The sequence below is a fragment of the Petaurus breviceps genome, unplaced genomic scaffold (genome assembly GCF_028583685.1).
Source record: "Petaurus breviceps papuanus isolate PSGF00001 unplaced genomic scaffold, PetGlider_PUasm1.0 151, whole genome shotgun sequence".
Lineage (NCBI taxonomy): Eukaryota > Metazoa > Chordata > Mammalia > Diprotodontia > Petauridae > Petaurus > Petaurus breviceps.
The window spans coordinates 15,872,849-15,898,553 of NW_027185712.1; the positions used below are offsets into that span (position 1 = coordinate 15,872,849).

The 25,705-nt window shown below is 35.2% G+C and overlaps 1 protein-coding gene across 5 annotated transcripts in view; it reads left to right on the forward strand.

Moving 5' to 3' along the window:
- RPRD1A (regulation of nuclear pre-mRNA domain containing 1A) overlaps positions 1-25,705 on the forward strand; it is a 98,136-nt gene that overhangs the window by 22,956 nt on the left and 49,475 nt on the right. The window contains exons 2-7 of one of the 5 annotated variants that reach the window (XM_069075889.1): positions 8,907-9,036; positions 10,092-10,198; positions 10,282-10,379; positions 12,705-12,831; positions 12,929-13,104; positions 17,601-24,824. In XM_069075889.1, the coding sequence (XP_068931990.1) occupies positions 8,907-9,036; positions 10,092-10,198; positions 10,282-10,379; positions 12,705-12,831; positions 12,929-13,104; positions 17,601-17,711 (749 nt within the window). In that variant the 3' untranslated portion in view covers positions 17,712-24,824. Of the gene's footprint in view, positions 1-8,906; positions 9,037-10,091; positions 10,199-10,281; positions 10,380-12,704; positions 12,832-12,928; positions 13,105-14,840; positions 15,000-17,600; positions 24,825-25,705 lie in introns of those variants that run through there. The other 4 variants (XM_069075898.1, XM_069075908.1, XM_069075915.1 and 1 more) reach the window with 4 other exon arrangements.

Below are 25,705 nucleotides of genomic sequence, written 5' to 3' on the forward strand. Positions count from 1 at the left end.
AAGATACAATTTTCTGTCTCCATTTTAATACATATAAGCTATCTAGATTGAAAATCGAAATACTCTGAAGATGTTTCTACACCTTTCTTCTTCATGGAAATAAAGTGTGGCAGTCTTTATGAGCAATCTTCTGGCATGCTTATAATTGCTTGGGGCTGGACAGAGTCTAGTGGATTGAGGTTATGCTGTGTAGCTGATTAGAAGAGGAAAGGTCAAAGAAAAATTTTGGGCTTTTTTAACCATTTTGATTGTATGTCACGTTCTGAAATACCTCTTAATGTTACTTCAGTCTTTTGCCCAGAAGTATTTCCTTTTATTGTAGTATAGTTACTGTACTTTTTGGCACTAAGTAATCCTTTGTATTATCATTTAATTATTTCTTTGTGTGTGTGTGTGTATGTACATATTTATATACATAATACATATATATATTATTTCCCTAATTCCCTCAATTCCCTAACTAGATTTCTTGAGTACAGGGACCTTTCAAGCACCTGCTACAATAAATGTTTAGTTGCTGGCTGTATTGGTAATTTGAATTCAACAGACATTTTTTTCTTTTTACTTTTTTGGAGGGCAATTGGGGTTAAGTGACTTGCCCCAAAGTCACATGGCTAGTAAGTGTGTCAAGTGCCTGAGGCTGGATTTGAACTCAGGTCCTCCTGACTCCAGGGACCTAGCCACCCCTCAACAGACATTTGTTAAATCCCATCTAAGGGCAAGGTATTGAAAGCATCCATCATCATCGTATCAAGATATGGCAGTTTAATAACAAAAAATTGCGTTGCTTATTCTGGGTTTTAGTTAACTTATTTTATGAACAACTTAAAGTAATTTTTTTGGCATTCCAATAATTGATTGGTTATCAAAGTTCTACTTCTATATACAGGGAGGGTTTTAAAAATGTATTTGTGAGTTGATAACTTGTAACTTAATCCATTTCCTTATAGAAAGACAATGGGAAGAAATTGTAAGAAAACAGATTAAAACTCATTTACAAAAGAAGACATTTCTTAGTAATAACAGCTGTCCAGAATATGCATTTGTCCTTGTCAGAGGTTGGACAGTCATTTTTGGAGAAGTTGTAGGGGAGATTCATGCTTTGGGTAGTTATGAACAGTTCAGTGACTTTTTCTTCCATGATTCCAAATTGTTTTCCTAATTAATTGGACCAAGTGTGCCTGACTTTCCATAGCCCCATAAATAATGGCTATCTTATATCATAATTTTTATCCCTTATTTGCTTAAAAAATTCCCCCATAGCCATTGTTATAAAGATATCTCTTTCTGATGTCACCTTTTATATTTAGATCCCAATTTGGAATTTATTGTGGTATACTACTTTCCATTTTTCTCAGTACTTGTGGAAGAAAGCATTTAATTAATAATTAATAAATAGCATTTGTTAAGTACTTATTTGCAAAGCAGTTTGCTAATTACTCTGGTTATGAAGTGAGACAATTCCTGTTTTCAGTTCTCATAAGAATTGAAATAGGGGGGTAGCTAGGTGGTGCAGTGAATAGAATGAATAGACTCCACTGCCCCTGGAGTCAGAAGGATCTGAGTCCAAATCCGGCCTCAGACACTTAACACTTAGCAGCCCTGTGACCTTGGGCAAGTCACTTAAGCCCAATTGCCCTGCCCTCCCCCCTCCAAAAAAAAGGCAAAAGAAAAAAAGAATTGAAATAGGAATTAAATTTGAAATTGAAACTAGGAAGAAAAAACTCATAGGGAAGCTGCAAGTCAGATGCATAAGTCCCATGGTCCTTAGGATGCAGTGAGTTGATGCTTTCATGTTATTTCCATGAATAAAATCATATCAGTTTGTTAAGCCATTTGATAGTGGTGGCATGAACTTTCTTTTGGGGTCTTCTGTAACCCAGGCTGTGCATTACTTCTTAGGATGATGCCTGAGGGCATTGGGCTAGAAGCATTGCTATTCCCAATGCTCTTGGTTTTTTTAGGATCTTGTACTTTTCTCATCTCCAAAGGGAGATAGTGGTCAAGGTGGTAGTGGTAGTTTGACGTGTCTGGAACATGCTACCTCCTATCTCTCCCTCATGGTGCTTTGCTCTTTCACCTATACTGGTTTGCCTGCCCTGTTCAAGGCAGTCATTTGTCAGGGATGACTCCTCCTTAGGAGTTGCTTCGCTGTACTGTATAATTTCTTTGAGATCTGGACTAAAAGCAAGAATGGTGGGGTTGAGGGAAGGTGCTACTATTTCTGAGTCTTGGCTGTCTTGTTTAATTCCATTAATCTATTTTCCTAATTTTTAACCAATACCAAACACTTTTATGATTTATAATGTAGTTTGAGAATGGGAAAAGATATTCCTCCTTCATTCCTATTTTTTTCATTTGCCTTGAGACACTAGAACTTTTGTTCATACAAGTGAATTTTATTGTGTAGTTGATTGCCCCTGTCAGAAAATATATGTATCATTTAGTACTTCTAGTTCGTCTCCCTACTAATAGCTTTATCTTTGAATTGACCAGTTTTTATTTTTAAATCTTTCAAATTTATTTTCCTTTACAGTCGTATAAATTGTTCCTTTCATTCTTGCACCATTCTGTATTAGTTTTTACTTCTTTGAACCTGTCATTTGTCATTTCTTTCAGTGTGATAATATTTATATATCATAGTCCAGCTATTCCCCAATTTAATGGGTACCTCATTGTTTCTAGTTCTTCGTTAGAACGAAAAATGCACCTGTACCTTTTCAGGGATGGTGGTGGTACAGAAGGGTCCTTTCTGTCTGTGATCTCTTTGGAGTATAGAGTACCCAGGTATTCAGAATTATAGTTCCAAAAAAATTTTTTTGGATGGTTAAACCAGTTTGCATCTCCAGCAGTGCAGTAGTGTATTGACTACAGCCCAAGCAATAGTTCTTTTTTTCTTCATTTGTCATCTTTTCCCATTTTGATGGGTATGAGGTGGAACCTTAAAGTTGTCTTATTTTGTGTTTCTCTTACTATTAATTATTTGAAATATTTTTTCATTTAGTTGCTGTTGCTTACATTTCTTCTTTTGAAAAAACCTTCCTATCCTTTGGCTATATATTTATTTTTTATTTGTACTTGTAAAATTTATTATTTATATTATGATAATATGAATAATGCATTTATTCTCATCACTTTCCCCTCTTTACTGCTCATAAATAGAATCTTACACTATTTTACAAAAACAAACATCTCCTAAAGTTTTCCTTTTTAGTATCTATTGTCATTCATAAAATGGAAAGATTTAACTATACTTTGATGCTTTTCCCCTGTAAAGTGCAGAGATTTGCATTTGATAGAAAAGTGTTTATATTTATGATTTTCTTTCTTTTCTGATATTGGGTTCGTTATCTAGGAAAGAGTGGTCAATCTGGTGTTCCAGGCATAACTTGTTTTGAAGTGGTTCCACTAATATTTGAGAGAGATTTTTTTTTTTGGCTTTTTGGAGGGGGGAAGGTAGGGTAGTTGGGATTAAGAGACTTGCCCAAGGTCACACAGCTAGTAAGCGTTAAGTGTTTGAGGCCAGTTTTGAACTCAGGTTCTCCTGACTCCAGGGCTGGTGCTCTTTTTCACTGCACCACCTAGCTGCCCCTATTTGAGATAGATTTTTAGGAACTTTTCCCACCAGATGAGAAATAGGTCAACAGCTAAGGAAGTCTGTATTTGGAATACTTTCTGGGCATAAAGGAATTGGTTAATGGGAGTTGAAGTTTGTTTAAATGCAGATATGAAGTTTTAGTAAATATCTCTGGGGAGATTAGAACTTTACAAGAGAAATGTAAGATACTTGTAGACTTTACCAAGCACATTAATTATTAATTTTAAGGAGATTTGAAAAAAGTTGAGTACAAAATTTGTTTTTCTTATACAGCTGTGCTTGCTGGATGTGTAATGCCTGGTAGAACTCTTAATGAGTGGCCTAGATGAATTTCACTTAATAAAGCATACTTTAAAACTAAAAAGCCTCTGGGAAGGTTAAGGGCTTTGTGAATTAGTGTGAATTTGACATCTTCCTCTCATCTAGCCAAGATCTGCACTACCCAGGGGGTGGCTACTTAGAATGGTAGAGGCTTAGGAGAATGGAGAAAGTGATGAAAGTAATTGTAAATATATTTCTGGGGCACACATCTAGGAGGAATGCTCCGATGTGGATTTTAGGGCATAATAAAAACTTGGGGGGAGCCCAGGATAAGGGGATTACAGAAAGGGATATGGGAGGCAAAAGCTTTATAATTTTGTCTGGGACCTGTCTTATGGCCTGGCGAGATGACTTTCTTCACATGTTCCCTTTCCTTAGGGTCCCTCCAACTGCTAACGTTCTAGTTTAGGCACATTTTCAGTTTTTAACAGTTTTTTGTGGATCATTCCAGGAATTCAGCCAACTGACATCAACTTTTAGAACATGATAGTTTCAAAGATCTGATGTTCAATGTGACCCTTTGTTCTACTGATGTAGAGTAGAGAGCAGCCCCTTTCTTCTTGATCTTTGTAATTCTTATCCATAAATATTGCATATTTAGCATGCTGCTGATCTCATTTATGGTGAAGTAGGGAGGCACTATGTGCCAGTTAGGCACATTTTCAGTGGTAATGGTGGCAACTGCTTATGTTTATCATGCATACTAATCTTGCCCTTAGGGTTTATAATTTTAGTTCACCAGCCACTGTTGTATTCTGTAATTTGCAGCTGTACAGCACCAGTAGTAGAATATTGGATTAGAGATGGGCTTTTTCTGTAGTTGGCCACTTGGAATCATTGAAAGCATCTTTCAGTTTCTCAAATGCAATCTAGTCTATTTTATCCCATTTCTTTCTTCTATGCTAAACTGTGTCTGTTTCATCTTTATCATTTGTTTAACATGTATTAACTTGGTTAAACTAACCATCCTGCTACATGTGCTTTTGTCCTTGTTTTTTTCACAAGGATTAGTTCAGTCAGTTAAAAATCACCTTGAATTTCATTGATGAGGCTTAGCTGAGACTATCTATTTTTTTTTCTTTTTTCTTGAATTTTATCCCCAGTGCTTAGCAGAGTGGCTTGCTTATTAACAAATGATTGTTGATTTGATTTGATAGTGTAATGTCATCTGTAAATTTGGAGAACCCAGCTACCACCAAGATAATTTTTTGTTTGATTCCTTTTTTTTTTTTTTTGATTCTTTGGCAGAGGATCGTCTGTGACACTGGAGAATGCCTTGGTGAACATCGTCTCCTTGTTTAAAAACAAAAACAAATATGTCATCACTTAGGGGACTGTTGAACAAAGTCATTTCCATAGTCATGGCAATTGTCTAGTTCCATATAGTTTTAAGTACTTGTGAGAGTGACATCTGAGAAGATATAAAATTTTATTTTGCTTTATTCATTTAAATATTTTCTTAAAATTTTTAAAAATAAGCACAGTAGATTCTTAGTTTGTGACTATAAGCATGATGAAAGACTTGTGGATATTTATCCTGAAAATTTTTAATGATTGCCTATACCCAGAAAGTTTTTTTTTTTTACTCAAAATTATGTTTCACATTGGTTACTGGCTATATGCAAAATCGAGATAGATTTTTTTGAATTTTTGAATTGACTTTTAAAAAATAATTCAGATAAGTATGCTTCATTACTCTGCATAAAAGAAGAGTAAATTTCTTTTTTTTTTTTTTTAAGCAATTGGGGTTAAGTAACTTGCTCAAGGTTACACGGCCAGGTGTTTCTGGGTGGGTGCTAAGTGTTTCTGGGTGGGTGCTAAGTGTCTGAGCCCGGGATTCGATCTCCAGGTCATCCTGACACTGGAGCTGGTGCTCTTACTCGCTGTGCTACCTGGCTGCCCCAAGAAGAGTAAATTTCTAATAATAACTATTGGTATAGATTCCTGAATGCTATATTGCTTTTTTATTTAGGTACATAATTTTTAGGGGAGGATGAAAGATGTTATAAAAATAAGTCTTTGAAGAAGGCAGTTTAATCTATTAACATGTAATGTTAAATTTCACTTTCCTTTCGATTTTAAGTTATTTTCCTTGTATAGGAGTTCCAGCATTAATATTTTGTTATTCTATTCTCTGTCCAAACTTAAAGCTAATTAAGTGTTCAACTTTTTTTACCTTAGTTTTATAGTATTATAACTTAATTTTTTTCCTTAAACTTTGAGTGAGATGGTAAATTCTGTCCTTCATCATGGTTGTCTTAATTTTAATTACGGTTGTCAGATTTCTTGTAGTGATCATAAATACAGCTTAATTTGTTTATTCACCTTAAATTATTTAAGTTAAAATTTCAGAATGAACGATTCTTTAACAATATAGTCAAAAATAGTGTTTTATTTGTAGCCTTTTCTTTGAAGTTTTTCTGACTCAGAGAAAAATAATCCAGGAGGATGTTTTCATATATATCTTTTCTAGTATATTTTTGGTCATTTTGGTTTTTTATGCCACTATTTTTTATTTTTTAAAGCAATTGGGGTTAAGTAACTTGCTCAAGGTTACACGGCCAGTTATTATTTCTGGGTGTGGTGCTGAGTATCTGAGCCCGGATTTGATCCAGGTCATCCCGACACTGAAGCCGATGCTCTTACTCACTGAGCCACCTGGCCGCCCCTTATGCCACTATTTTTTAACATGTGGAAGTCAATAAATAAAGGGGGGGGCTTCATAGACTTTGAAAACATTTTTATATGCTTTTATTATTAGCAATACATGGGTATTCATAGTTCTCCCATAAATAGCAGCCTTTTCTTTCATGTTTCAGAAGTAGAATTTTTTGAAGATGTGCTTAAATTCATCCCTTATTGATTTCTCTTTTAGGTGCAGAGATATAGCCTAGCATAAATTATCCTTTGTGACAGTACTCTGAAAGTTAGTAAGATGAGGATACATCCATGTTTAAAATAGCATGTCATGTTGCCCACTTTACAAGCAGGCAGTGAAGTTTTTCTACATAGTAAAAGCAGACTGAAGGATTTTGTAATCAATAGGGCTTAAAACTCACTGATTGAAAATTTTATTTGATTGCCTTCCCTCCCCTCCTTTTAATCCAAATCTTTAATAATTTAAAAAAGCAAAATTAGAGGATAAGTAAAACTTTTGCCTCTGATTGAGCAGACTTGGATATTGCATATTTTAAAATGCAGGCAAAATGTGAGCACTCTGCGAATTAGAAAGCTTTGTGTAAATAAATATAAGCTGGTGATACTTTTAAAAATTTGATTACTGATCAAATGGTAGAGTTTACATCAAGTTTTTTCTTTTATGTCTTTTATTTTTTAAATTAAATTTTATTTTCAATTCCACGTTCTCTCTCTGTGTCCCTTCCCCCATACACTGAGAAGGCAAGAAAATAAAACGCCTTATAAATATGTATAGACAAGTAAAACAAATTTCCAAATTAGCTATTTGCATGAAGATTAAATGGTACGTTAAAAAAGTTTTCTTTTATGAAATGGTTTCATGGTTTTGTGTGAATCAGTCAAATCAAATGTTTATTAAATCCTCACTGTGTACTGGGTTCCTAGGATCCAAAACCAAAACAGTTTTTTCCCTCAAACAACCTACATTCTTTTGGAGAAAGCAACACATATACACATACATGTATACAAAACAGCTTTGTCTCTGACTACCTTGGTGACATTAGGCAAGTTGATTAATCTCTCTGGGCCTCACTTTCCTTATCTATAAAAGAAAGGGGGTAGAACAGATGACAGCTAATATCCCTTTCCAATTGATGATCCTATGAGCTTTATACAAGATAATTTTGGGATAAGGTGGCATTAGCAGCTGGATGCTAGAAAGCTTCATATCAGAAGAGGCATTTGAGCTGAGTTTGAAGGAAAACAGTGATTCTAAGAGGTAGAGGTGAATAAGAAGTGCATTCCAAGTATGGGGGATAGCCAATACAAAAGCAAGAGATAGGAAATGGAATTTTAAGTATGATGAACAGTAAATAAATCAGTATCCCTAGATCCCACAATATGTGGAAAGGAATTATGTGTAAGGAGACTCGAAATATTGGATAGGGCCAGGTTGTGAAGCATTACAATGCTAAACCGAAGTTTATATGTGATTTTGGAACTGAGGTAGAACCACTGGAGTTAATTAATTGAGTATATCTGTGCTTTAGGAAAATGACTGCCAGTTCTATGGAGGGTGGATTGTAATTGGCAGAGACAAGATATGGAGATCAATTAGGAGGAAATTGCAATAGTCCAGGCAAGAGGTGATGAAAGTCTTAAGAATAAAAAGTAGGGACCAGTGCAGTAAGGAAATCTAGGACTAGCTGACCTCAGTTTTACCATGAAACAAAACAAATTGGCAAGAACCCAGGGCCTATATTGCTTCCCCTCACTGGACTCAGGTGTTGGAAGAGCCAGCCTATCCCATGCAGCCCACCACTCACTTAAGGAGAGCAGAAGAGATTCAGGGAAGGCATTTCTGCTTGTTTTACAAGAAACATGGAGAACAATAGCTTATAAGGAGATGGGAGATGGAATGTCATACATGAGTAATAGTCATTAGGCCAGTTTGACTGAAATAGAAAGTGCATGAAAAGGAGCCCAAAAAGATTGGCTAGAGGCAGATGTTTATGAAAGGGCTTCATTTACTAACCTGCAGAGTTTGTATTTTATCCCAGATACATTAGGGAGCTACTGGAAGAGAGAGGGTAATACTATCCAGACTCTCCAGAAACAATATGAATAATCTAGCAAAAGTAATAATTTTCAAGAGAATAGTGTTTCCTAATGTATCCGTCAAACTGGAACAAATTCATGGTTTCCCAAAAAAGTGTTGTAGTAGAACTGACTGTTCATCTGTAATAAGTATTGCTGTTTCACTATTAAAGGTATTGTGATGTACTTGTTCTTTTGTTAAACTATTTATTGTGGATTTGTTAACCTTTTCTTATTTTTCTTTATTTTTCAGCCAAACCAAACAGGAAACTGACATTTCTTTATCTTGCCAATGATGTCATCCAGAACAGCAAAAGAAAAGGGCCAGAATTCACAAAAGATTTTGCACCAGTCATAGTTGAAGCCTTTAAGCATGTTTCCAGGTATAGTAAAATGTTATTTTAAAATAAGACTTTTCCCTCTAAAATTTTCTCTTTCAGGTTATAAAAATATATTTCTCAAAGTCAATCAGTCGGCAAGTATTTTTAAAATACCAACTATATGCTAAGCACTATGCCAGTTGTGGGAGATATCATAATGAAGACAATGATACTTAGCCCTCAAGAAGCTTATATTCTATTGGGAGAGAGAACATGTACACCCATATATACAAGCTTGATTTAAAGAAAACACTAATTTACATTTCAGGCCATTGATAAATATGTGAGAGTGCTTTATAGAGGAATTAGTTGAATATAAATATTAAATCTAGATTTTTAATAACTTCTATTGAGAGGCCAGAAAGTATTGACTTGCATAATGATTTTTGGTATTCTCTTTAGTTTTTTCCTCTCTTTTTATTTGCCATTCAAAATATTGAATATGGTGGTTGTGTGTTACGATGATTTTTAGTTTTAACTGTTCCTCATAATGGTTTTCCACATATTTGTTTTGAAATGTGGAATTCTTTCTTAAAACAATTAAAAAAAATTTTAAAATTTTAAAAATCTTGAATAATTTTATCACAGTTTAAATTAAGTATAGCAATTTCATAGCAGCTATTAATTGCTTGTATGTATGTATGATGAATGTATAAAGGATTTTGTGCTATTTCCTGAACTTCTTGAGCAAATGTATGAAGGGAAAAAAAAACCTATGGAAGCTAAGAAAATAACGGAGTGATTTAGATAAGGATAGCTCAAATGACAATCCAAATTGTAAAGCCCAGTAGTATATTTTGCTAAGATAAGTTTTATGAAACGAGGAAAGAAGACATCTTATGCTCTAAAGTTGAGTGTAGTACAGCAAACTCTTATGTTTTCATAGTTTGAGTAATGCTGCTATTTGTATTGCTGTTTTAATCTGTTCTGAATTACTGGTCAGTTCAGAAATTTTATTCAAGATATTACTGATTTCGTTTAAAACTAACCCTAACCCTTTTCAAAGGCCCAAAGCATCAGGTTTTTAACTATTAATATTCCATTTATTTTTCCTTCAGTGAGACTGATGAAAATTGTAAAAAACATCTTGGAAGAGTGCTTTCTATTTGGGAAGAAAGGTCTGTTTATGAAAATGATGTGTTAGAACAACTTAGGCAAGCTCTCTGTAAGTATATATAAATTTATCATTATTTTATTCACAAAGCAGCATTTTTTTCATGAAAATAATTACATTTTCCTTTAAATCAGATGGTGATAAGAAGTCTAGAAAGCGTTCATATGAACAGATAAAGGTGGATGAGAATGAAAATTGTTCAGCACTAGGATCACCAAGTGAACCTCCACAGGTAGAAATGATCTCTTTCAAAAGAGAATCCCAGTATACAGGAAATCTCAAAAGTCTTAGTGCAGTTTTAAGCTTTAACAGCTTAAAGCTACAGTCCTAAGACTTCTGATATTGCCTGTTTGTGGTTATAAATTACTAGTATTGTCACATTCTTGTTGTTAGTCAAACTTTTCATTGAATTTTAGTGTGGTAAATTGATCTTAAAGTCAAGGGTAAGGAAAGATACTCTGAACTATAAAAAAGTGTCATATGCAACTATTTGGGTATTTTTTGTTTACCACATTGCTTATGTTTATTTGAAATAGGGTTCCATTATCTTAATTGTTGAAACTCTCTTGGAAAACATCAGATGTTCTGAGACAGCTTTTTCCTTCTAAGTAAATGATACTTCATTAAAATGCTGGGTTGTACCTTTGAGATTTCCCAAACTCATATTTTTATTGATACATGTTTTTTTTTTTTAAAGCAGTTGGGGTTAAGTAACTTGCCCAAGGTTACATGGCCAGGTTTTTTTTGTGTGTGGGTGTTAAGTATCTGAGGCCGGAACCAGTACCGGGTCCTCCCGACTCCGGGGCTGGCTCTCTTACTCACTGTGCCACCTAGCTGCCCCTGTATGTTTTTTTATTTTTATTTTCTTTTTTATTTTTCTGTTTTTTTTAAAAGCAATTTTAAGTACTTTTAAAGGGTCTCTTAAAAAATTAAATCCTATAATGATAATTAAAGGATCGTAGTGATATCTCTGAGGTCCCTTCCAGTTCTAACTTTCTATTCCTCATATCCTTCAAAGGTGATTTAGTATCATCCTTTCCATTTTGTACATTATGATGTCTTTCTTACCATATAGAGCTCTAGAATATTTTTGTTTTCTCACATTTATGTAAGATTCACTTATTAGCTGTGTGACACTGGGTAAATTACTTAACTTCTCTGTATCTCATTTTCCTCATCTGCAGAATTGAGGGGATTGAACTTGATAACCTTTAAAAGTCTCTTCCAACTTTAAATTTATGAACCTACGATCTAAATCAAGAGGAATTGTTATCTTTTCCTCTTTAAAGAGACTAATTTTCCTGGGGTCTTTCTCCATTCTTTCAGCTTTCTAATTCTAGCTTGCCTACTTTTGAGTTCAGGTAAGTATTTATGAAGGAGGGGAAGTAGTAGATCATATTCTACCCTACAGGCTCTAAATGTAGAGGGAGTCTTACATGAGATATTTTCTTCATTTATTCATCATCTTTTCATTTTTAAAGTACTAACTCAAAAGCCTTGAAAGTTTATACCTTCAGGTAAAGCCCTAAGTATGTTCTCAAGGTTTATCTCTTTATGTCTCTTAATATAAAGACATTTAGGAAACTCATTCTCAAACCAGAGATTAGACTCTCTACCTTCGTCTAAGAGTATGACATCTTATTTTGGCATTACCCTGCTAGAGTAAACATGACTATAATTCTTAAGACTCTCCTTTCATTTTCAGTGTAGACCACTTATTTTTCTCTATACTTTCATAAAACATAGTCACTTGTATCAAACATTTTATCAGAAAGCCTCATTTGTCCTTAGAGTAAGATAACTTACCAACTTGACATAATTTTTGTTTAGTTGTTAGTTACGTAGTTATCATATTATAATTGAAAGGTATTGAAATTGGTGAATTGAAAATCACTAACTTTTATCAATAGGTTTGTTTCTCTAAAGATAGTCTCTGTTATAAAGTCTTACTAGCAAATTTTAAATTAGATGCCTATATTGACTTTGCATCCTTACCAGTTAGATTGCTTCAGTGTATAGGACTCAGTTTATTTCCCCAGGATTTGGGCATAGTTACCCTCTTCCTGATTGGACCCCGTCTTAATAAGAATCTCCAACCTCCATATTCTTTCCAGAACTCTGGAAAATCCTAGAATTGGTACAAGAAAGATGCATTATTCTATGCATCAGCTGACTGGGGCAAAACAAAGAAAGACTCACAACACCCATAATGTGTTTTGTTTGGCTTCATTTGCATATAATTTTGTAATTTTAATTGTTATATTGGAAATATCTTGCTAATTTAACCAAGACTCTGGTTGCTGTAAGTAAAATAATTGCTTTAAAATAGAGAACTACAAAGGACAAATCATCTGATTTTTTTTTTCAGGTATGTTTTGAGGTCTTATGGGAGTAGGGGAACAGAGGGTGAGATTTTGTTTTTTAAAAATAAAACTAGTAAGAAATATTTTGGAGATTACAGAAATGTTTGACCTACAATGAAGTTGCATGGCTGTTAAATTAATTTTGACCCTATTGGTCTTGACAAGTTTGATTCTGAAGTTGTTTGCTTTTTCAGACTATAGATCTCATTAGAGCCTTACAAGAACTTGAAAATGCAGCCTCTGGTGATGCAGCAGTTCATCAGAGAATAGCTTCTTTGCCTGTTGAAGTCCAAGATGTATCTCTACTTGACAAAATAACAGGTGAGAAAGAATGATTCTGAATTTTTTAAATAAAACAAGTTATAGCTTTGTTTTTAATGTATTACCTACTTGTTTATTACTTTTTCTTGCATCTTAGATAAAGAATCAGGAGAACAGCTTTCCAAGATGGTAGATGATGCATGCATGCTGTTGGCGGATTACAATGGTCGATTGGCAGCAGAAATAGATGATAGGAAGCAACTAACTCGAATGTTATCAGATTTTCTTCGTTGTCAAAAAGAAGCCCTTGCAGAGAAAGAACATAAGCTGGAAGTGCGTAACTCTTTTAATTATTTGGAACTTTTAAATTAATATATTTGCCTCATGGATTTTTCCCTATTTAAGCTTTTAAGGCCTTAACTGTAGATCCTGTGAATTGTAAATTTTTATTTGTATATAAATATTACAGGCCATGCCCTAAATTTGTCTCTTTCTCCACTAATTGGGTTCTCCAGACTCTGGACTAACTCCAGTTCTCTAGATTAATTGGTCCAGTTGGACCAAGCCAAGTAGCCAAAGGAATAATCAAAAACTTGGACTAACAGCATTCTATAAGCTTTTATAGGTAGCTGTATGGAAGAACATGCATTAATAAAACAACTTGTCAGCATTTTCAGTTTAAAATAAGAGCACCTCTTTTCTCTCATGGAACAAAAAGCAATTGAAAGACAGGACTAAAGTGAATGTTTATTAGTATGTTTATTAGTAGTAATTCTTAAATTACTGCTTTTATTAACTGGTGGTCTTTTATGTATTTGATTTAGAAATGAAAATAACTTGTATCCATGAATTTTATTATGATTTATACAATTTGACCTTGTTCATATTACTCCCCAGTCTGGGGAGAGGAAATTTTGGACATGATCTGTGATGTTTTGGTGGTTAGACTTAGGTAAAATGTTTTCCGCTATTGCAACTGCATAGTTTAATATTAATAAGTTTTTATCCGATATCTAAAGTTCTAGATTTAGGAGAAATTACCTGTAAACTTTTGAATTTCTCTTGACACTTCCTGAATTGTTAGTTTGATTTTATCTTCTAGATGAGGGCCAGCTCTTGTTATGTATCTTCTCCAATTGCCCTTGAGAATAACTGATGTTTTCCTTCTTCAGTGACAGTAGGAGGTGGAAAGTTTCCTTGTCATCATCCATATTAGAAGTGAAGAGTATGCTAGTTGGTATAATCAGCTTGGCAGTCTCAGAGTGGATCAGAAACAAAGCATAATGCCCAGTTCAACCCTCTGCATTCTTGTCTATTGTTTAGTTTTCAGAGCAGCATGCACATGTGACGTAGAACCCACATAGACTACTAGTAAAATTCTATACTTACCACATTTAAGATATAATGGATTTTGAAAAATACAGCAATTTAAACACCAGACATGCTATTGCATTGCTTCTCTTGGCCCCACTTGACCTCTCTACTAATGCTCCCTCTTATGTCTTAGTACCATTATACTCACAGATACATAGAGACTAGTGTGATCAGTGACTATACCAGCTCTTTATACCCTGGCTGATTATAGAAACTGATAGAAAAATTAAATGGTGCATCCAGCCTATATTTCACCTTGGTTAGAAAATAATTGTATTGGGGGGGCTAGGTGGCACAGTGAATAGAGCACTGGCCCTGGAATCAGGAGGTCCTAAGTTCAAATCCGGCCTCAGACACTTAACACTAGCTGTGTGACCATGGGCAAGTCACTTAACCTCAATTGCCCTGCCTTCCTTCTCCATAAAGCAAAAAAAAAAGTGTCTTCCTTAATCATTTGACTTTCCTCCAGTCACCATTCCACCTCTTTCCTACTGCTACCCATCTACCACACTGAAAGGAATTGGTATTGGAATTGATATACCCCTTTTAAAAGTTTTACTTAACCCATGTTATATTTAGAATTATGGTATTTTTAAAAATAAAGATAAATCTGATAATTTAACAGCTGTTGATAACATAATATAATTTAAACCATAAGCTAATTTTGCTCTTGCTTATTTTCTTCTTATTAACAGATTTGAGGGTAAGTAGTACCATGCATAGCTTTTGACTTTAAGTATGGTTTCTTTAACTTCTATCTAGCTTCTATTGCAGGTGTTGGACAAGGGCGTATCTTCTAATGATGTCATCCATTAGCACACCCATCCTGCTAAAAATAAATATCAAACTCAAAATTCTGTATTGTCTCATGTTTTTAAAAAAAAATGAAAGAAGATATTTTGAATTTTTACCCTATTATACCTCATACCACTGTCCCACTCTTTGTTCTTTCCACAGTAGCTTGTTTTATCCCACAGTGGATTTAACATCGGCAACATAAGGGAATTTCTTCAACACATTAATTCACTTTATTAGCATTGGCTTTCCTGTTTAACATAGACTTGTAATTGATCATGTTAGAGAAAAACCTTATTTCCCTTAAACTTTATATTATAACTAATTTAAAATATAGTTAGGATTTTTTCACGTATGAAAAAATATCCTAGAAATTAATTAACCATATTAGTTGGTGGAAGATTTTTTTTAACCAGACTTTAGAGAAACATGTTAAAATTTTAGCATCTAGGTGGGTTTAAAAAAAAAAATCTTAAAAATCAAGAGAAGCTCATCGTTTGTGCTTTTCTAGTCTAGGAAATATCTTTTTTGGATAACATAGTTTTAAAATATTTGAATCATATTAGATATCTGAAAATTGGATATTATAGCATGTCAGGTCCCCCCAAAAACCTAGTATAAAAACTTATTTATTGTGAAAGAGAATTTAAAATATTTCTTAATTTTACCAGTCAGTTGCCAACATTTAAAAAAAAATTCATGAGTAACAGTTTAGTTGTATGCAATCAAGTTATTGATATAAGTAGTTATTTCTAATAGTAGAATGATTATGTTACGCAAAATTCAGTGTAGTACCTAAAGACATATATATATATAGACGTAAATTTAGTTCAAGATGCTTTTCTTTCTGTTAGATAATATATCAGAACGGTGTTTGTCAATTTTAGGTTAGGAAGTCAGTAGCTAGGGGATTTAAAAATTACTTTTTGAACTTTTGAGAAATGTTCGAAATTATAAGTGCTTTATTTTTTTTTAGTGCCATTTTACTTTTTTCCCTTCAGGAAAATTTAGTGTTTTCCACTGCTCTGTTTTGGAAAAAGGGAGAGGGTGATTACTGAAATAAAGATTCATCTCATACATATGAAGATTTTTTAAAAGGAAAAGTCCATTTTGTTTTAAATAGATACACTTAAGCAACTGCCTTTAAAAAAAAAGCACCAAAATATAACTAACTACATGGCTTAAAAGCATCCTAGGTTTGGGTTCCTCACTTTTTTAGCATGTCATTTTGTGTACATGTAATTTTAGAAGACTAATAAAAAAGGCAAAAAGTAAAATATGCATTCAAAAAGTACATATTCAGTAACTATAATTTAGTAATTGTTCATAGAGGAAAACAATGTAGTTCCAAGGTCAAAGAATCAGGACATTGAGAAAGAAACCTGAATATATCTTTTGGGTGGGGTTATTCTGAATATCAAATACCTGTACTTCTTCTGAGATGCCTCACATCATGAATCCTTTGGTCCTTCCCCTCATCTATTTATGGCCTAAAATTACTTTTCAAAATTAAAATATAAACTTTATTTTTGGCATACATTTTAAAAAATTAGAGCTGTAAATTATCAAGAAATATTTACATAAAGATAAGTATTTAAGAAAACAACTTGTTTATTGTATTTCCCTGTAGTATTTTCCATTTGAATACATATAACTTTCTATTCTTTTAACAGTATACGTTTTTTCTTATTCTACTTCAATTTGCATACCATATACCCCTTTCAGTATTTCTTTGTTGGTTACTCTTAACATAGTAATGGGCCACTGCATTGTTATTTCACATTTTGTTTAAGTCTTTTACAACCATTGAACACATAATTTATTTTTCCAGTTTTTTACTATTGTAGGTCAAACAGCTATATTTTAGTTTTTAGAGAGCTCCCCACCCCCCCTTACCTTCTTAGGGTATAATACTGTTTAATAGGGTCACTTAGTCAAAAGGTATACATGAGTTTGTTTTGTTTTTGAAATTTAAAAAATACTCCCCACCCCCATCACATGTTAAAATTATTTTTAACATTAAAAAAAAAAGTTTTTGAGTTCCAAATTCTATCCTTCCCTCCTAACCCTCTCCTGATACCCTCATGGTAAGCAGTCTAATATAGGTTATTATATACGCGATTAGTATACATTAGTTTTTAACTCTTATTGTATATTCCTATATTGTACCACTTTATAGTTCTTCCTTAGCTTAAAATTAGAATTGTTCATGGAGTACTTATTAACTGGTGAAAATATGCCACATGTTACAGTAAATAGAAAGAAAGATAATTCCTAAGAGTTTGGGAAAACACTGTTTGATTTATCTGAAAAGGTGGCTGCTCAGTTAAAATAGTGATTATTTGCCCATCCTATAACCTCCAGAAAACTTAGAACCTGTTGAAGATTCTAAAAAAAAGTTTATTAAAATAAACATTTTAAAATAAAGAGTTTAAAAATTTAAATTTAAATTTAAACTTTTTTTTGTTAATGCTTTAGTATAGTTCTGAACAGTTGAAATGTTGGAAAGTTTGTTACAAAGCATGTAGAAATCTTTTTTGGTAATATTCCTTAATTTTTATAGGAACAGTTTGCTGTATTAAATTCAGAAATTATATTAGAAATTGGCCAACTTGGGTTTAAAAGGAAATAACTACATTGAGTTTTCTCATTTTCCTCAGTTTATGAAGACTCAACAGCATAGGATTGTAAATTTAGAGCTGGAACTGTTCTTAGAGGGCTTGGAGTACAGCCTTCTTTCTTTTACAGATGAGGAAGCAGACTCAATTTGAATCAGGGTCACAGCTAGTAAGTATCTGAGGCATGAGTCAAACTCTTACCTTCCCTATTTCGAGTTCAGCATTTGATTTACTGGGCTACTCTAGTAGTTCCTTATAAATATATTTAAAGACTATATTGTTTGATGCCTCGAGTAGGAGACCGAATAAGAAAACCACAGATAGTACTATTACTCTGTTAGAGGATTTAGATATTGTCTAATGAAATGTACTGTTGTTTTAAACCAAGGTCTGGAGATGTTAAATGATTTGCTATAGGCCCTGCAGTTAGTTAAAAAATAGCAGAACCAAAATTTAAACCCAGATTGTCTTCTAATGTGTTTCCAATGCCCTTTCCACTAGAATGGAATTCTTTAGATTCCTCTTCTATAAAGTGTGTCCAAAACTTACCATATTTTTGAATAGCTATGAACTCAAAGAGATAGATTCTTTTTTCTTTTTTAAAAAATTAATATTTCAGTAAAAATTCACATTTTCTCCTTTCGTACCTCCCCATTGAAAAAGAAAGAAAAACAACTTACAAACTTGTATAGTTAAGCAAAACAAATTTCTGAATTGGCCATTTTAAAAAATGTCTTATTTTATATTCTGGAAATTCTTTAACTTAACTATAATGTTATCGTTTTATGGATTATTCTAGTTCTATTGATTTTACTCTGTATCAGTACATATAAATCTTCGCAGTTTTCTCTGAAACCATTCACTTTGTCATTTCTTACAGCACAGTGGTATTCTATCACATTTATATACGATAATTTATTCAGCCATTCCCTAATTGATAGGTACCCCCATAGTTTCCCATTCTTTGCTACCTCAAAGAGCTCAGATATTTTTGTATTTACTTAGATTGCTTTTACTTAGGAATAAGTCCTCCCTTAATCTATTTCTTTCTGATTTCCACCTTTTTCTCTTCCTATTTCTCTTGAGTGAAATATATTTTTGTACCCATTTCAGATGAGAGTGAGATTAAAGTATCACTCCTCTTACCCTTCCTCATTTATATAGACTTTTTTCTTGATCTGATTATATAAGATAATTTTCTTTAACCTTCCTTTTCTTCCACTTCATAATGTAGTCCCCTTCTCTCTTTCCATTCTTAAGATCATTAAGACAAAATAGTACACTCCCACGCCTTGTCTAATTAGACTATTCTGATGATGTTATGGTTTAGAGGGGACATAAGAATCATCTCTATTATTTGAATGAAAGCTTATCCTTATTCCTTATGATTCTTTCATGTTTGTTTTTCTGTTTCTCTTTACTCATGTTTACACTTCAGAGATTCTAAGTAGCTCTGATCTTTTCATCTGGAATGTTTGGAATTTCTCTATTTGATTAAAAGTATAATTTCCCCTGGTATGATTAAATTTTTTTTTTTTTGGGTAAGTTATCTGGAATATTTTCTAAAGTCTCTGCTCATTTTTAGGATGAGTGATCCTGACTGTGTCTCCTTGGTACTTGAATTCAGTCTTTATGATTTGAAGTATTTTTTTCTTTGATCTGGAAGCTCTGGATTTTGCTCAAGCATTTAGTTTTGGTTGATAGTTTTCATTTTGGTTTTTTAAACACTTTGCCCTTTGGTTCTAAACAATCTGGTCATTTTTCTTCTAAGATTTCTTAAATCAAGTTCTTATTTTATAATGACTTTAAGTTACTCCAGTGATTCTTAAACTTTTTCAACTTGATCTGTTTTCCAAGGTAGTTGTTTTTGCTATTATATTTTCTAGATTTTTCATTCTTTTGATTTTAAAATATTTCTTGTTGTCTGCTTAAGTAATGAACTTCGAATTTGCTTCATTCTGATTTTTAGAGTTTTTTCCTTGGGCAAGGTTTTCTATCTCTTGTGTCAAGTTGAGGTAATATTTGTAAAAGTACTTAGTATAAGTACAATATTTGCTTAATACATTTGTATTTCCTTTCCTCCCCTTCACCTTTCCTATTTTTCTGTAGCTCTCATTTCTTTTCATTTTTTTCCCCCTGCACAGCTCCCATGTCTTCATTTATAAAAACATTTTAAAAACTTGTTTTTTCTCCCAGGAATTCTAGTTAATTTTGTGTTGCAGCTCTTTTTTTCTTGGAGGCATTGCTTATAGATCTTTTGTAGTCATTCTTTCCTTTTGGGTTTGTGTTTTGAATGTCCCTGTCACCAAAATAGCCTTTTATGTTGGGATTTTTCTTATGTTTGCTTCTTCTTACAGTTTGCTTTCTGACTGCAAACTTTTTGTTAGGGCTAGGCTACACATGTACTTCTGTAATGGTCCTGCTGTTTCTTTCTTGGGGTACTGAGTATTATGTGATTCTGTGGTCTCAGGGACAGCTCAGGCTGGAGACCTGTAAACTTATTTTTTTTTTTTGCTTTTTGGAGGGCAGTTGGGTTTAAGTAACTTGCCCAAGGACACACGGCTAAGTTTTTTGTTTGTGTGTGTTAAGTGTCTGAGGCCTGATAGGAATTCAGGTCCTCCTGACTCCAGGCCAGCACTCTACTCACTGAGCCACCTAGTTGCCCCGACCTGTAAACTTTTAGTGGACTCTGAATGTTGTGATCTAGGGCAAAGTCTCAGTGCTGCCCCAATAGTCGGATGGCTACAAATTCCTCCCCTGGCTTGGGGTTTGATCACCAGGTCTGTAGGCTGACCTCCTTTGGAGTTTCATTAGACTACTGCTGGACTTAACCAGTATCAGATCATTGGAGAATTGCTGAGTTAAGGGGCAGAGCTGGAAGCTCCCCTCTGTTCTAGTATTCTTCCCCTTGTTATTCTGCCACAGGCTTCAGGATGAACTGGAGGCTGAGATTGAGAGATGTGTTCCACTCCTTGAGTCCAGGCTGCAAAGCTGCTGTTTGTTTCTTTTTTTTTTCCAAAGCAATCCCCTACCCACCGCCCCAAAGTAGTAGTCCCACAAGGATATCCCCTTCTTCAATCTTATGTCTCCCAGATATTTTCGCCCAAACCCCTTTTGACTTTTCTAGTAGGGCATGGTGGATGTCTATGTCCCAGTGCCTGTATATCTTATTTCCCAATTACATGTAAAATAGTATTAATAATATATATATATGTACATGTGTAGCTAATGTAAAACAATAACATAGTAGATATATTGTAAAAGTATTAAAAAAAAAAGTAAAAGACCATATTTTTCCCTGAAACATGATACTCAGTTTTGCTGGGTAGGTGACTCTTGGTTTTAATCCCAGCTCCTTTGACCTCCGGAATATCATATTGCAAGCCCTTCAATCCCTCAGTGTAGAAGCTGCCAGATCCTGGGTTATCCTGATTGTGTTTCCACAATATTCAAATTGTTTCTTCCTGGCTGCTTGATATATTCTCTCCTTAATCTGGGAATTCTAGAACCTGGCTATAATATTCCTAGGAGTTTTCTTTTTGGGATCTTTTCCAGGAAGTGATCAGTGGATTCATTCAACCTCTATTTTGCCCTTTGGTTCTAAAACATGAGGGCAGTTTTCTTTGAGAACTTCCTGTAGGATGATTTCTAGGATCTTACTTTGATTATGGCTTTCAGGTAGTCCAATAATTTTTAAATTATCTCTCCTGTATCTATTTACCAGGTCAGTGGTTTTTCCCATAAGATATTTCATATTGCCTTCTATTTCATTTGTTTGAATCTCTTTAACAGCATCTTGGTTTCTTATAAAGCCATTAGCTTCCATTTGCTCCAATCTAATTCTGAAGCAATGATTCTCCTCAGTGAGCTTTTGAGATTCGTTTTCCATCTGGCAAATTCGATTTTTAAGGCATTCTCCTCATTGCCTTTTTGAGCCTCATTTGCAAATTGAATTAGTCTATTTTTTAAGGTGATATTTTCCTCAGTCAGGCTGTTGACTCTCATTTCATAATTTTCTTGCATTGTTCTCATTTCTCTTCCCAGTTTTTCCTCCACTTCTCTTATCTGCTTCTTAAGGTCCTTTTGGGATGTAACCAGCTCTTATTTTCCTTTGAAGCTTTTGGTGCAGGAATTCTGACTTCACTGTCTTCCTCCTATTCCATGCTTTGCTCCTTTTTGTCCCCAAAACAGGAGTCTAATGTTGGAATCTTCTGTCTGCTTTGTTTCCTTTGTCTGGTCATGTCTCCCCTCAGTCACTTGACCTCTGGGCTTTTTGCCACAGTAGGACTCTGCCACCAGACCTGGTGGCTTTCGTCCCAAACGCTGGGGTTTTCTCAGCTGCTGGAGGTATTACATGGGTGCCCTGTCTGAGGCCTCCACACACTCTGGCAAGGTGGACACACACCCTAGAACCTCCACCCTAGACTGCAATCCAGATCCAAGAAGGTTAAAGCAAGAGCGATTACCTCTCAGACTGGTTGCTTGGTCCCCCTACACTCTGCAGGCCAGGAGCTGAAGCTGCCACGTGGCACTGGCTGGCTGGGGGGCAAAAGCCACGAACCTCCACTTACTGGGTCCCAAAGCCCAGACTGCAGTGACCTTGCACTTTGTCCTTCGCATCTGTGTGTTGATAATTCTGGAAACTGCCACAGCTTCAGCTGATCTTGAGTTCCTCTGGCAGGTAGCTGGTCAGACCCACCCTGGGGCTAAAATCTCCAGCTCTCATGGGCATGGGATTGGCTCCCAGAGTGATGTGCTGCCTGATTCTGCTGGCCTGCCGGGCTGTCCTCTGCAGGAGGTTAGCTTCTCTGTCATTTTGTGGGTTCTGCAGCTCCAAAGTTTCTTAAAGGGTCTTCTTTTTATATTGATTGGGGAAGGTGGAAGCCAGAGCCGCTGGGAGGTTTTGCTTCTACTCCTCCTTATTGAATTCCCCCCCATCATACTCAGTTTTGCTGTGTAGGTGATTCTTGGTTTTAATCCCAGCTCCTTTGACCTATGGAATATGATATTCCAAGCCCTTTGATCCCTCGGTGTAGAAGCTGCCAGATCCTGGGTTATTCTGATTGTGTTTCCACAATATTCAAATTGTTTCTTCCTGGCTGCTTGTAATATTCTCTCCTTAATCTGGGAATTCCAGAACCTGGTTATAATATTCCTAGGAGTTTTCCTTTTTGCTATCTTTTTCAGGAAGTGATCAGTGGATTCTTTCAACCTCCATTTTGCCCTCTGGTTCTAAAACATCAGGGCAGTTTTCCTTGAGGATTTCTTGGAGGATGCTTTCTAGGTTCTTTCTTTTATCATGGCTTTCAGGTAGTCCAGTAATTTGTAAATTATCTCTCCTGCATCTGTTTTCCAGGTCAGTGGTTTTCCCAATGAGATATTTCACATTGCCTTCTATTTTTTTCATTTCTTTGGATCTGTTTAATAGCATCTTGATTTCTCATAATGTCACTAGCTTCTATTTGTTCCATTCTAATTCTGAAGGAATTATTCTCTTCAGTGAGCTTTTGAGATTCTTTTTCCATCTGGCAAATTTGGCTTTTTAAGCCATTCTTCTTGTCATTGACTTTTTGAGCCTCTTTTGCCATTTGGGTTAGTCTGTTTTTTAAGGTGTTATTTTCCTCAGTCAGGCTGTTGACTCTCATTTCGTAGTTTTTCTTGCATTGTTCTCATTTCTCTTTCCAATTTTTCTTCCATTTCTCTTATCTGGTTCTTAAGGTCCTCTATGGCCTATAACCACCTTGTATTTTCTTGGAAGCTTTTTGTACAGGAGTTCTGACTTCACTGTCTAACTCCTGTTCCATGCTTTGATCCTTTTTGTCTCCAAAATAGAAGTGTAAAGTTGGGTTACCCTTTTTATTTTGCTTCATTTGCCTGCTCAGGTTGCCACTCAATCACTTGACCCTGGGCTTTTTGCCACAGTAAGACTGCCAACAGACAGGGGACCTTCGTCCCAAACACGGGTTTTCTTAGCTGCCAAAGGTATTAGTTGGGTGCCCTCTCTGAAGCCTCCACATGCTCTGGCAAACTGGACACACACCCCAGGAACACCACCCTAGAGCGCTGTCCAGATGCAAGCAGGTTAAAGCAAGAGTGATTACCCCTCAGACTGGATGCTTGGTCCCCCTACACTCTGCAGTCCAGGAGCTGAAGCTGCTATGTGGTGGCGGCTTCATGGCTGCGGCTCCTCAGCGGCTTCTTGCCCCTGGGGCAATAGCCTAGGCAGTCCTAACTACTGGATCTGAAAGTCCACACTGCCCTGACCTCTCACTTTGTCCTTTGCATCTATGTGTTGATAATTCTGGAAACCAGCAAGGCTGCTGGTGATCTGAAGTACCTCCAGCTGTTGGTTGGTCAGGCCCGCCCTGGGGCTAAAACCTTGGAGTGGAGCTGGGCTGGCGGATTCCTGCAGGGCTGTCCTCAGCAGGAGGTTAGCTTCTGTGTCATATTGTGGGCTCTGTAGCTCCAAAGTTTGTTTAGACTCCCCTTTTTACAGTGATTGGGGAAGGCGGAAGCCAGAGCTCCATGGAAGTCCTATTTCTACTCAGTCATCTTGACTCCCAGAATAAACTCTTTAAATGGATGTTTAAAACCTTCCACTGTTTTCCTGTAGTCTCTATTCCTCATCTTCATTCTCTACCCTTTCATCAGTTGTGCATTCCTACCAAGCTGAACTGTTGAGTATTCTCTGAATTGAATGGCTGCTCCCAGCGCCCAGAGATGGGAGATGCATAGGACTTCCTCAGTTCCTGGAGTGTGCTACTTCCTGTCTCTACTTCCTACGTGCATAGTGTTGTGCTAGGTCCAGCTTTTCTGACTTGAAAAGTCTTTTTGCTGCATCCAAGGATTAGTTTTGTCAAGGTAACTTCTTTTTAAGGTAACATCTAAGTAGCTATGTCAGTTAATGAAATTTTCAAACTGGCACATAGGATTTAGCTACCCATGTGTTCATAATTATCAAGAGAAGTAAGTACTGTGTTTACCAAGTTTAATGTGTAAGTTTAATTTTAATTTAAAAAATCTTTTATTTTTTTAATTTTTTTCTTTTCATTTTTCAATGCTATATTAACTTCTGATTTACATCATTCGTTTCCGCCAGATTTTCAGTTACAAATTTTCTCCCCGTTTTCCCCCTAAACACCGCCCCAAAATAGCAGTCCCACAGGATATTCCCTCCTCCAATCTGCTCTCTCCCATATTTTCTCCCATACCCCTTTCAACTTTTCCAGTGGATCTCTATGCCTCAATGCCTATATTATTTCCCAATTACATGTAAGATGGTATTAATAATAGTATATATATATGCATATATATATATATATGAATATTTGATTTTAAAAGTTTCAATTCCAGATTCATTCCCTTCCTTGTTACCCACCCTTAATGGGAAGATAAGCAGTTTCGTATAGGTTGTAAATGTGTGGCTAATGCAAAACAATAACAGTAGATATACTGTAAAAGACTGACTATATTTCCCTTCTATCCTACCTCCACTTGTTCTATTCTCTACTTTGATCCCATCCCTTTTCAAAAGTGGCTGCTTCCAACTTCCCTCCCTCCCAGCCTGCCCTCCCTTCCATCCTTCCCTCTCTTATCCCCTTCCCCCCTACTCTCCTGGAGGGTGAGATACCTTATTTAGTGTGTATTTCATTCCCTCCTCAAGCCAAATTCAATGGGAGTAAGGTTGACCCATTCCCTTTTGCCTTCCTATTCTTCCCCTCCATTGTAACCATTTTCACTTGCCTCTTCTGTATGAGATAGTTTACCCCAATCTGTCTCTCGCCATCTCCTCTCATATTCCTCTCACCTCTTAATTTCACCTTTTAAGTATCATTCCTTCCTGTTAAATTGGTCCTTTCCCCTCTATCTATGTATACCTGTAAACATATGCCCACATTCACATATGTATTCATATGCCCATATATATATTTCTAATCCCTTCAACTACTGAGAAAAGTTTCATAAGTTACAATTCTTGTTTTTCCATGTAGGAATGTAAATAGTTCAACTTTGATAAGTTCCTTATAGTTTCTTTTCCCTGTGTATCTTCTCATGCTTCTCTTGCTTCTTGTATCTGAATGTCAGATTTTCTATTCAGCTTTAGTTTTTTCAAGCAAGAATGCGTGAAAGTCCTCTATTCCACTGAA